General features: G+C 54.5%; 1 protein-coding gene across 1 annotated transcript in view; it reads right to left on the bottom strand.

Moving 5' to 3' along the window:
• Positions 1–633: 633 nt before the first annotated feature.
• Positions 634–13,072, bottom strand: part of LOC137150612 (butyrophilin subfamily 1 member A1-like) — an 89,416-nt gene continuing 76,977 nt past the window's right edge. The window contains exons 4-7 of the mRNA XM_067544565.1: positions 9,300–9,416; positions 7,522–7,542; positions 7,391–7,417; positions 634–1,309 (exon numbers count right to left, since the gene is read on the bottom strand). Of these exons, the coding sequence (XP_067400666.1) occupies positions 675–1,309; positions 7,391–7,417; positions 7,522–7,542; positions 9,300–9,416 (800 nt within the window). The 3' untranslated portion in view covers positions 634–674. The remainder of the gene's footprint in view (positions 1,310–7,390; positions 7,418–7,521; positions 7,543–9,299; positions 9,417–13,072) is intronic.

The raw sequence follows: 13,072 nt of genomic DNA on the forward strand, positions 1-13,072 counted from the left end.
GGAGCCGTTTGTCGCACAACAGTGGAGAGGGGCAAACACAGGGGGAGGGGGGAAAAGCTGCCTGGCCTTCTTCCCCTGAGTGGGTCCCATTTGCCCTTCACCAGCCCTGGGCCCAGCTACCGAATCCCCTCCCCCAGCTCTCCCCACTGCCCCTCCCCCCATGGTGCTGGGACCAGCTCCCCACACAGGCTGAGACTGCAGCGCAGAGCGGCCTGTACAGCAGGGCCCCGGTGCTCTCCCCCTGCCCCTTGTGGCCATTTCACTCCCCCGCCCCATGGACAGAGACTCCCCCAGGGCCGGAAATGCAGGGCTTTTAACCGAGCTCACTGGCCCCCTCGCACTCACTGGGCTCCTCCCCTCCTTCCTCCCCCCCAGTCATTTCTGCCAGGGGCTCTTCCTCCTTGGGGCCGCCCCTCCCCTCCCCCCTCATTACATCCCCCAGAGTCTTCCTCATGTCTGCTGGGCTCTTCCTTTCCTGCTGCTACAGCCACCTCCCCACTCCCCCCCCTTAGCATCCATTCCTGACGCTGCACCCAACCCACACACCCAGCTCCCCCCAGCCCAGCAGCTGGCTCCCCCCAGCCCCTTCTCTGCCCCTCTCCCCTCCCCCATCTGACAGGCCTGGTGCTGGGAACTGAGGGGCAGGTGGCGGGGGGGCAGGCGGGTGATGCCCTTTAGACCCTCCCCTGGGCACAGGCCTGGGGGCTGCTCAGCGCTGGGCAGGGACAGTCTCTGCTGCGGGTGTCGCTGTCAGGGACAGAGATTCCCTCCGCCTGGGCTGGGACCGGGCAGATGATCAGGGGAGCCGCGTTTTTACCCCCAGCATTGAGACCAGGACAGAAATAAGGGCGAAGCGTCCCGGAGAAGGTGCCAGTGACAGTGCAGAGCTGGGACCTGTCAGTGACATTGTAAAATGAGACCTCGCCCACCTCATAGTCCAGGAAAATCCCCACCCGGCTGGACCTGATGCTCACGGGGAGGATGGTCGGGGAGTAGGTGAGGGCCTCGTATTCCCCATCCCTCAGCCACACGGCCCAGTATCCATTCCCAGGTGTGAGTCTGACCATCCCCTTCCTGCTCACAGATTCCCTACAAACCCCCAGAGCCCAGTGAGTCTTGTCTCCCACCTCCACCTCCCAGTAACGCCTCCCGCCCGGGAACCCCTCAGTGCCCAGCACACAGGAACTAGTATCAAATCTCTCAGGATTGTTGGGCAGATCCTGGAGTGTGTCTCCGTCTCTCACACGTTTCCGATCCTCAGATAGGACGAGTTTGGGATGAGCCGTGTCTGGATCCAGAGTCACGTCCACTGGGGAGAGAGTCACAGAGTCAGGGCCGGGGCAGGGGCTGGTCACAGGGATCAAAGGGAAATTAACCTGCATCCCCGTTAATCACTGGGGGGGGGGTTGTTGCCTGTTAAGGGGAGTCAGGGCCCCTCTGCCCATGGGAGCAAACTTGAGGGGAAGGAGAGCAGGAGCGGGGGAGGGGTGGGGTGGGAAGGTGTCAGTGGGGGCAGGGCAGGGGAGGGCAGCCCAGTCACAGGGGAGGGGACAGGCTGATGATGGGAGGGGCAGAGGGGAGGGGCAGGCACAAGGGCAGTGGGGGGAAGGGAAGGAGCAGGCACCAGGAGGACAAAGGGGGGCTCTAGGGGACAGAGGGGAGTGAAGAGGAGGGGCAGGTGCCAGGGTGGGGGAGGAGTGGGGCAGGCGCCAGGAGCAGGTGGGAGGGGAACGGGCAGGCACCTGGGACACAGAGTGAGGCAGGAGCTGGGGGCAGCGGGGGTGTCTGGGGTAGGGGTGATCACCGCAGGGCAGAGCGACGGCTGGGGCAGGTGCCAGGGGGCAGAGTGGGGTGATGGGAGGAGCGGGTGTCAGGGGGGCTAAGGGAGAAGAGGAGCCCAGGGAGGCAGAGGGGGAGTGAAAGGAGGGGTGGCCCCAGAGGACTAGAAGGAACGGGGGAAGGGGCAGCCCCCAGTGGCAGAGGGGTCACAAGGAGAAGGGGGACCAGGTGGGCCAAAGATGGGGCAAGAGAAGGTGCAGGTGACAAGAGGGGGAGGGGAGGGGCAGGTGCTGGGGGGCAGAGGGGAGAGAGGGGAAAGGCAGACCCCACGGGGCACCAGGGGAGCAAGGAAAGGGGCAGTCATTAATGGGGAGAAGGTGAGGATAGCAGGGGTGGGTGCAAGGGGCATGGGGGGGCAAGTGGAGAGGCTGGCACCAGGAGGGCTGAGAGGGGTGAATGTTGGGGTGGCTGCAAGGAGGGCAGAGGGGGGAGGGTCAGGTACTGGGGTAGAATGGGGGAGGATGATGGAGTAGGGGATTACAAGGGGGGCAGAGAGGGTGTGGAGATGGGCAGCCTTATGGGGGCAGAGGGTAATGAAGGAGGGGTAGGCACCAGGGGGGAAGAGGGTGGATGAGGGGAGGGGTGGGACCCAGAAGGTAAAGGAGGCAAGGGGAGGCACGGACAGCAGGGTCCCAATGTGGGGCAAGGGAAGGGGCGGGCACCAGGGGGCAGAGAGGGTGAGGGTAGAGAGAGGCAGCAGGGGGTCAGAGGAGTGAAGGGAGGGGCTGGCACCAGGGTATGGGGGGTGGGCAGTGGAGGGGCAGGGGCTGGTGGGGGATGGGGAAGATGGCAGGGGGAGGCGTGTGAGGGAGGGGGCAGGCACCAAGGGGTGAGGGGAGGGGCTTGTGCCATTGGGTGATCGAGGGGGGTCATCAGGGTGTGGAAGGATACGGTGGGTGCCAGGGGAGTAGAAGCGGTGACAGCCGAAGGCAGGGGGTAAGGAAAGGGGCCTGCAACCATGGGGCAGAGGGGGGAGCAGATGGGCAGGCAGTAAGGGGGCAGGAGGAGGGGCCGGCACCAGGGTCAACAAGGGGGCAAGGGGAGGGGCTGGCATCTAGGTGCAGAAGGGAGCAAGAGAAGGGGTTTGTGCCGGGGGGGGCATCTGTTGTGGTGCAGAAAGAGTGAAAGGAAGGGGCAGGTAAGAGGATGGAAGGGGGAGGGGAGGAGCAGGTGCTCTGGGCAGAGCAAGGGTGAAAGGAAGGGCAGACACAAGGAGGGCAGAGGGGGGAGGGGCTGGCACTGGTGGGGGGGGGCAGAGGAAGGTGAGGGAAGTTGTGGGCACCAGGGGGCAGAGAGGGGTGAGGAGAGTGGCAGGGGGGCAGACGTAGCAGATGGGCAGCGGGGGGTGAGGAGGACAGCAGAGGAAGGTGAGTGGTGGGGTGGGCAGTGGCAGTTACCAGGTGGGCAGATGGGGGCAAGGGGACGGGTGGGAGACATGGCAGCAGAGGGTGGTTGGGGGTCAGGGGCAGGTGCCAGGAGGGCAGGGGGGAAGGGAGGGTGGGTTCCAGGGGGAGAGGTGGGTGGAGGGGAAGGGCACGTGCCAGGGAGGCAAGGGCAGATGAGGGACAGGGGCCCAGGGTAGCAGAAAGGGGCTGGGGGGTGTGGGGCAAGGGGGACAATAGAAGGAGAGGACAGGAGGGCCCACGGGTGATGGACGGCTAAGGGAGGGGCAGGAGCCAGAGGGAAGAGGGGGAGCAAGAGATGGATGGCAGGGGGCAGAGAGGTGTGGGGGGGGGGCAGGGCCCAGGGGAATCTCTGTTGCTTTGGGGCCGTGTGTGGCTGGTTTGTTGCTAAGAGCAGGTCGGTGCCGTCCCCACACACACTGGCCGGGCAGCCCTGCCCCAGGGTGCACAGCTGGGACTCTCCATGCCGGCCGGCCCCACGGGCCCCACCTTCCAGCCAGGCAAACCCCACAGCCAGCCCCTCCCTTCACCCGGCCCAGCCCCTCCCCCAGGGTAGGGCAGTGGTGGGCTGGGCAGTGGGGAGTGTAACTGGTGCTGGGGGAACCAGGGGCTGTTGCTGATGAGGCCGGGGCAGTGGGGAGGGGATGAGGCATTTCCCCACTTACTGCCCCCTCCATCTGGGAGAAGCTGCACCGGGTGCCAGTTCCAGCTCACACCCGCGCGCGTCTACACTGGGTGTTTGCACCAGGCACCGACACAGCTGAGACACGTCACTGTGGTTATGGATCAATAATTACAGGGTCACTGGAGCAGGGGGGCTGGGCTCTGGGGCTCCCGGATGGGGCCCGACCCACTGGGCTGCAGAGTCATTCTCACTCTGCACGCTCTGGCCCAGGGCCCGTGTCAGAATTTGGACACCGAGGGGCGTCTGCAGCAGGAGAGATCGAGGGACCCCACATCAGACACCCCGGAGCCCAAGTTCCAGCCCCAGACACGTCTACACACCTGGAGAGCGCTGAGGGGACCTCGTAGAGGGAAGCAGTTCATTGTCACAGGCAGGGGGGGATGATCAGGGCTAATGTGGGGAGTGTGTACAAGAGCCAGGTGTGTCCGTGGCTGTGGGACGTGGGGAGCTGTGGGGTGGCGGTGCCATCGTGGAAGGAGCCTGGATCTTGAGTGTCTGGGAGCCGTGGGGACAGGGACAGGTTGGGAGCAGGGAGTGAGATGGGGAGCTCGGGGCTAGCAGGGCCCATTCACCATCATGCAGGCACTGGCTGTGGGGGTCACTGCCGGGGAGGGGATAGATCTGGCGCCAGGTCCTGCTTGGCATGGTTCGTACTTGGGGCAGCCCCAGGACAGGAGCCTGCAGGGGCTGGGCGCTCTCCCAGGGATGGGCTGGGCAGACAGTGCCGGGGTGAGGGGACAGGCGGGGTATGTGGAGCAGTCAGATGTCCTGGTTTTTTTGACCTCAGATGTGGTGACCCTAACAGGCCCCCAGTGGTGTTTGGTGACTCTCCTGCCCCCCCCCCCAGCTCTGTGTGGTAAGATACCCCGGAGTGCAGGGACCCCTGGGCCAGTGGTGCTGCAATGTGTGTGCATGGCCCCTGGACTCTCTGACCCCTGCTGGAGCTGCCCCAGACTCTCCCAGCATGCACCAGTGCAGATACACAGTCAGGCAGCATGCTGGGAGCAAAACACACACACACACACACAGCTCAGCCACAGCTGTGTGGCAGAAAAGGTGCCGTGTGGGCACGATTTGCTGTAACTAGATCAGGGGAGTGTCACAAGCTGGTTATAAAAACCCGTCTGCTCTTGCAATGGGGACAGGGCTGTTACCTGGCACCTCTGTGTCCTTGGAGAATCAGAGCGCAAAACCCCGACTCTCTCTGGCTCACCTGAATCCCCCCACCCCCCCACCCCTGTTTGAACCAGAAACCAAAGGCATCTCAATATGAAAAGGCAGTGGACACAACTAAAACCCTCCCATCATGATACAACTCCCCATGCCTCATCTACATCTCCATCAAAGATGTAAAAAAGGAGGCATCTCAATTAGCACATGAATGGAGAACAGAAGCCTCATCTATATCCAAGATGGAACACGCACTGAACTCTGGGATTGCTGAAGCAGGGATGCACTGCATGATGGGAGATCTCTGCTCCTGATGTACATGAACTCACACCTGTACACATCCAGCTCTGCAGTTATCAGACCATTCTAGTTATTGATATGCAAAACACTGAATCCTGGTTGCATTGTGAGCCCTCTCTCGAGGAACATTGTCCATAGCCAGGAATGATCAGCTCCTTTTGTCCAGACATTGTTTATCCATAAACAAACCTGGTGTCTACAGAACCCCCGACCAAAGTTCAAACCCCTGTTCTGATGCTTGGATCCAAAATGCTGCATCAGTTCCACTGGAACTTCCCTTCTTCCTGACTGATCCTGCTGGGAGCTCTCCTAGACTCAAAGCACTCCAGACCCTAAGCTGACCAGCCTGTTCCTGGGAACTCTGAACTGCGTGGAGTGGTGAGATCCCCCCCCCCTCATCTTCCCCCAACACTCTCTCTCTCTTAGTCCAGGTATAACTTTCTACTTTTGTAATCAAACCTGGGCTAGCTTTCTCCAATACCCCAGCTGTAATTGTGTAGTATTGTAAGCATTTGATTGTTTTTCTCTCCTTGTATGGTATTACTATTAGTATCATAAGTCTTGCATTTGTCATGCGGGCTGGCTTATACCTAGCAATAAAATAACTGTTATAATCAAGCTGGTTGCCAAGTTTCTCTCTCTCTCTTGGCCCTCTCCCTCCAAGCCAGCTCACTCTCTGAGTCACCAGAATTTTACTCCTTTGTGTCCTGTTGGTCCCAGGATTGGCACATGTGTCTTGCTCTGCAGCAACGTCTTTGTTCCTGTTCTGCAGACATTATCTCTAATCTTGCCAAAGATCTCTGGAGTGCCCAAAAATCCTGTAAATGGGGTTTGCTCATCAGATACGGGGTTACTGCTAGAACAATTGTGATCTGGCTGTAAAGGGGCATATGAAGGGGACAGCTGAGAAAAGGGGGCTGTGGGCATTTGTGGACTGCTGCTCTGCCTGGGAAGCCAGCCTATGCAGCCTGGTCCAGGGCTACCCTGGGCAAATAAGGTATTGTAAGGAGCCTTGTATGGTATTATTAAAAGTGCTGTTTGGACCCAGCCTGCTTTGTGTCCTTTGTCCCCTTGCTCTGTAGCAAGCTTCTTTACAGCCAAAGATCTCTGGAGTGCCCAAAAATCCTATGGGGTTTGCTCATCAAGGGGGTTACTGCTAGAACAATTGTGGTGTAAAGGGGCATATGAAGGGGACAGCTGAAAGTGTGGTGTCACCCAGCCTGCTGAGTTCAGGGACACAGTGTGCTCTAAGGGATCAGCTCACCCAGAGTGCTGAGGGATCAGCTGAGTGTGCCAATCCGCTCAGACACACTCAGTTAATCTGGAACGTGTGTGTGTGTCTGTGTGGGGGGTTATTTGAATCTGGTGCTGGAGGAGCCCAGCCCTGAAAACCTTAGGTCCTGCAGGATAACTCCATTGGGAGGGGACTTATAGCCATATGAACACACAAGTAACACAAGCAGTACATTAATAGAATCACACCCCTAGAATCACACCCCCTTCCAGGAAGGTAACCCTAATAAATGAGCCTACCCCATAGTGATGGGCAAATCTGGTAACAAGGGCCTTCCTCACTCCAAACCCATGGAGACACAGAACAGCTCCTGTCTGGCCATGTTATGCTAGTTGGAAATTGTGGGCTAGAGCCCGGTCTGAGCATGCAAATCCTGGGGCTGGGAAGAGAGAGCTGGGCAGTTCAGTGCCAGTTATGGACAGGTGAGAATGTCCGTCCTGCAGAACCCAGCTACCGCCCTGGACAGCTGACAGCAGGGTCAGGATTTCCTCACCAATCAGCCCTTTCCCACAGGGGGCGTGTCCCTGCCTTGCAATAAACCCGGGTGTCGTCTGCCCCTTTCCATCTGCCCCAGTGACATTGCTGCTTCTAGCCTATTGAATGTCATAGGAAAATGCTTTGTGCAGGGATGGGAGCAGAGAACCCCCAGGGGGAGGTGGGGTCTCACAAAGGATAAAATATCAGCAGGATGTACAGTACCTGCGTAGAGCTGGACGATTCTCCACCCTGCAACCAAGCACAGACAGAGGGGTGAGAACGCCCCTGAACACAGACACGCTGAAGAATAGACAATATCAAAGAAGGGTGAGACTGGGGGGAATGGAACTTACTGAGCTCAGCCTGAAGTTTCTCTAAAAATAAAACAAAGAGAAATGTGTCAATATCACACTATTTTGCAGAAGGAAAGCGAGTCAAAAAGGTCTTAAAAAGGGAAGTTAAAATCTTTAGACTCGGCCAGGAGGCTACCTCAGCAACCAGGGCCTGACAACCCCTGGGCAACAAAGGCATCAGCAAGGGAAGAAATACAGTAACCCCACCCGGCCACCTGGCCAGGTGCAAGAGGTTGTTAGAGTCAAACAGGGATCCCTCAGCACATGGAAGATATTAATCCTGTAGGCCAGTATAAAGGAGTGTACAGTGCATTGGGTGACATGTGTGATGAGAATTAATAGGGAAAATTTAATTTGAAGAATTAACAGCCAGGGATATGAAATGAATACCAAGAAATTTCAGTCTATCAGAATCAGGATTCCTGTGAGAGAATTGATGGGTCCCCTGGATCAGCAGGGGATAAAAGGAGCAATTGGGGAGGGTAAGGACAATGCTGAGAAACTGACTCCTTGCATCGGGTTTCACCATAGAGGGTGCTGGGGAGAGACCTGCCCTGGAGAGGCTCTTTTCAGGAAATAAAGATCAGGGATTGTGGTGTGAAGGGGAGATTTTGGAACAAACTGGTAAATTAAAGAGCCAGAAGTCACCAGGAGCTGAGGGATCCCTGCCCGATGGCAAATGTCCAGGAGATCTGAAATGATGTCAGAGCGATAGAGCTGAGCTGCTAATACGAATGTGCATCTCATTAAAATCAGCTACTGTTCTGGAGAATCAGAGAGCTGGGAATGTTGTGCCCATCTTGAAAATCTGATAGGGGTAATCCTGAGAATTACAGGCTAGTGAGCTCTCTGTCAGTACCTGCTGAACTGGGTGAAACAAGAACTAAAATAGGATTGTAACAGAGCTCCATGGTCATGCTATGCTAAGGTCTAACCAGAACAGCTTCTGCAAAGGGAAAATGGTGTCTCCCTAAATCTATCTGAATTCTCTGAGCATGTCAATAAAATAGTGGACAAAGGAGAACCACTGACACAGTTTATGTGTTTGCAGTGTTGGTGGAGCTGGGTTGGTCCAAGAATATTAGACAAGGTGGGTGAGCCAACGGTTTCTGTGGACTTTCAAAAGCCTTTGATAAAGTTCCTCACACAAGGTTATAAGGAAACTCAATCACCATATCATGAGAGGTAAGACTGTCATGGATCAGAGACTGGGGGCTCGGTCAGAGACAGGATCCCAGACTAGACAGACTCGTCTCATTTGCTCTGGTGACTCCTGTGTTCTTAAAAGCTTCTGTCTTGGAGCCTGCTTCAGCAAAACACATACCACCTGCTGAACAGGGCTAGATTGACTCCTGGGTTGAAAGTTCAGCATGTGCTTAACTTCCCTGCTGAATTGGGGCCCTAGTGAATATACATTTAAAGGCCTGTTTCTGGATCTAGATAATAATCCCCAAACAAAACTGGTTCCCTTGAAGTTTAGGCTCTCATGAAAATCCACTGCAGCCCCAGAGGCACATGAGAGCTAATGTCGCTTGGTACCCTGCATGCTAAAGCAGCCCCTGGTGTAACTCAGGACTTGTCTACATAGGTATTGGAGGATGCCAGCTCCAGAGCACCCCCTTGTGTCACGGGGTGACGTGCAGTCACCTCCCACCCTGACGTCCATCCTGGGGCTCCCAATAACTTTCCACAGACTGAAGAACTTGAAACACCTGCCCCTTCTGCGGGTTTATAGCTTGTTATGTGTGTGTTTAATTTCTCCCCTCTTGTCACTTTACCTTTCGCTCTGTGTTGCTTCCAGAAGCAGTAACTGGCCAGGGGAATGAGAACAGCCAGGAGAGCCAGGATCACACTCAGAGCCACCATCCAGGGATTGAGCCTCGGGAAAAACAGCTCTGCAAGAGAAAGTGCCATTGACTTGGGAGCAAACACGTGCAGAATGAAGACAGGGCACTGAGACAATGGTGACACTGTGACTAGTTAAAGAATCTCACAGGGAAGATTTGGCTTCTTTGTACTTTATTATTAAGCCAATGAATGTCCAAGCTTTAGCCTGGACCGAATATTAATGGGAGGGGACGTGTTAGAGGTAAGGAGGGGGTAGAGTGGAGTTTTGTTGTGTTACACTCAAGCATTCCCTAGGCTGCTCTGTCTTGTCAGGGCTGCAGCCAGTACAGACTGGCCCTCTGAATCAGATACTTGTAACGAGAGCCCAGCAAATCTGTGGATATCTGCTTTACATCCGCGGACCATGTTTGCGGGTCGCAGATCGGATGCAGATACAAATTTTGTATTTTGTACAAAGGGCTCCAGTTGTAACCAGCTTCCTGACACCCCGACTCTCCTGGGCTCAGAGGGGTTCACGTTCACTAAAGAGTCTGGCCCAAAATATGTTAACGCAGGATTTTAATAAAAACAAAACTTCAGCCTGGAGATTCAGAGTAAAAACACTTCCAGATTCCTGTTGCCTGGGCCCAGGAGCAATGGCTGACCAAAGAGTCCTTTGCTAAGTGATCAGTGTGGTGTATTGAAACTGTGCAAACATTACACGTTGTCACTTTAAATCCTGAGGGGATTGCTGGGCCTGCTTGCAGGCTTGGGGGCTCTGTAGCCGGGACCATGTATCTGGGTCCTCTGCAGTCAGTCTGCATAGAGCCAGCCTGGAGCAGGATGGTTTGGTTCTGCCGCTCTGCCTTAAGGAGCAGTCTGCTTTGTTTCTCTCTCTGTCTATATAGATTTGGCTGTGGTGTGTTGGAGTTCTGGATTCTCAGACGTAAAGCAGTGTTACATTGCAGCCTGCCAGGGAGAGTATTTGTGTTTTGTTTTACACTCTCACTGTGTGTGCCTTGAACACACCCGTCAGGTAACACTGGGCATCCCATAGGCTAATCAGCAGTGCAGCACTTTGAGATCTCAGATGAATGGTGCTTAAAAATGCAACATTCTTATTAGTACCGTGATGAAATAGTCATTCTGTATTAACAGAGTTATTTGGTAAATAATAATACATAAAACCTGAACTTTTTTTTCCAAAATCAAACTGCTCTTAGGTAAGATTTTGTTTCTGAATATTTTGGGCCTGATCCTTTATTGCTAGCACTCCCATTGACCTGCTTATACAGGGGAGGCAGGATCAGGCCCACTGTGTGACTGTGAAATGAAAAACCGCAGTGTACATTCCTATGGCGATTGGGGTTATGCGGTTGGGCTGTGGAGCTCTGCATTTACTGCTTTCTGTGCATTTAAATACAAGTTACAGCCTGATCCTCAGCTCTGATTTTGGCAACGCTCTCATTTAAGGTGATGGGAGTTTAGTCAGAGTCTGAACTGCAGGATGGGCTCATAGTGCAGCTCTCACTCTGATGTGGTGTTTTCAGATGTCATCTAAGTAGCAGTGCTCAGACCATAGCCAGGGCTCCCTTGTGCTGTCCAGGAAAGTGACTTATTAGCCAGACTTTCAGAAATACTCAGCACGAGCGAGTCTCCCTGAGAACAAAGGAGAATTCCCTCCCCCACCCCACACTGAGAACTGTGGTGTGGACAGCACACACACAGAGAAGTTAGCGACAAACACAAATATTCTTGCTGGGAGGTTGTAGCGTAACACAACTTTGTTTCTCAGAATCCAGACCCTTAACACACAAGACCCCACAATGGAGAGGGGCTGCTCCCTAAGGCAGCGGGCACAGTTCTCTGCACCTTGCTTTACGTTGGCTTGTTTATAGGAACAGTTACCGTGCAGCCAGCTGGGAAGTAAATCCACCTCGCACCAGCCTGCTGCGCACTCACTGGCTGTGTGGACCCTGTTGCCATGCACTGAAAGTGCTGAGCTGTTCTGAAAAGCTGGGCAATGGCGTCCCAGCCTGCAAGGTGCTGAACACCCTCAGCTCCTGCTGGAGGCACAGAGCACTGAGGCTGCTCAGGACTTTCCAAGAAGTTCTCAGCACTTTGAAGATTCAAGCCAATAAATAGGAGACACAATGATAAATACTCTCCACCTACGTGTGCAGCGCTTCAGTCTAGCCACGTGCGGCTTGGACGGGCACTGACCTGCTATGGAAATCGCTGACTCTCTCTCCTGGTTGAGTCGGGGGTTCCTGACACAGCAGGACACTTTCCGGTTGGACTCCTCTGTTAGAACAATGGCAGCCTCTGTTTGAAACAGGCCATTGGCCTCTTGGGATATGTTTTCAGAGGCTGATGGTAAGAGCTGCCCCTGGAGATCTCTCCAAAGCACCCTGGGCTCTGGGAACCATCCGAATGATCAACACACAACCCGGATCCCTCCGTCCTGATGTCCCTCCACTGAGATGGCAGGATCAGAGCCCAAACCTGCAGAAGAAATAAATGAACTTGTGATGATCCTACAGTGTCCCATAATGAGCCAAACATTTTATTACACTATTATTAAAAGCCATTTCCTGTTAAAATAATAATGGAATGTGGGTCCACGGGTGTGGGCTGGTCAGTTAATCCAGCCAGATTCCTGTCTGATACACAGTAGAATTAATGTTAATGTCTGGGGCCGTTCTGCGCATGAACTGGTTCCAGTTTAACTAAACTTGTGTAATTAAACCAGAGCAAACTCCTGGATGGGCACTCTTAAGTCAAGATAAATCAAGATAAGCCATTTCCTAACCCATTGAAGGGTTGTGTCCACACAAAGGTTTGCATTAATTCATGGAAACCAGTGCAGATGTAGGTGTAGACAAGCCTTAAATTAATTCACTAACAAAAATCTTTATTACAGGGAATTCAGGCTGCTTGACAGTGTCTCCTACTTTTCCAGAGCACAGAAGGTAGCAGCAGAAAATAGACACCTCTGAGAGCCAGGAAACACTCAGGTCTGGTCTACACTACAATGGCAGGTCAACATACGCCACTTTGCATTGATCTGGTTGTGCATCAGTTTACACTGAAATTTGTCTCCCACCGATGTAAGGGCCCCATGACGCCAACATAGTAACATCACCTCCCTGCGCGATGTTGAGCCGAGGTTGATGTACAGAGATTGATGCAGAACGAGTGAAGACACCGTGTTATTTATGTTGACCCTAACAGTCCTCCAGCAGCTGTCCCACAATCCCTGACACTGACTGTTCTGGTCACAATTGGGAGCTCCACTGCCCAGGGGTCAATTAGACCAGAAGCCACACACACCCCCATTGAAAAACCCTCATAAATTTGGGAAATGGGGGTAGCTCTGGGGATTGCCATCAGTCTGGTGGCACACAAGACTGTGATCTCCAGGGCCTAGGGTGGGGTAAGAGAAGGCAATGTGTCAGAAGAACTCCCCAGGGAAAAGGAGAAGGAGTGATAGCATTTGGCAAGTCTGCTTTGGTTTGTTTGGAGCAGGCTCAGTGTTTGAGTGTAGACCAGGAGTTTGCTACACCTGATGTAAACCTCATGTCACGGTTACAGAACTAGCTCTGTCCCCTTTCTGGTCTGTCTGGCACCACCTTCAAGTGTCAGGCCTCCATACTTTACCCTTCCTGGAGGAGAGTTTCTCAGTTCTCCCACTCTTAGACCAGGCTCTGGGCTACAGCACCCT

Source organism: Emydura macquarii, unplaced genomic scaffold, assembly GCF_026122565.2.
Source record: "Emydura macquarii macquarii isolate MOO-44397 ecotype Brisbane River unplaced genomic scaffold, CSIRO-AGI_Emac_v2 contig_977, whole genome shotgun sequence".
Taxonomy (NCBI): domain Eukaryota; kingdom Metazoa; phylum Chordata; order Testudines; family Chelidae; genus Emydura; species Emydura macquarii.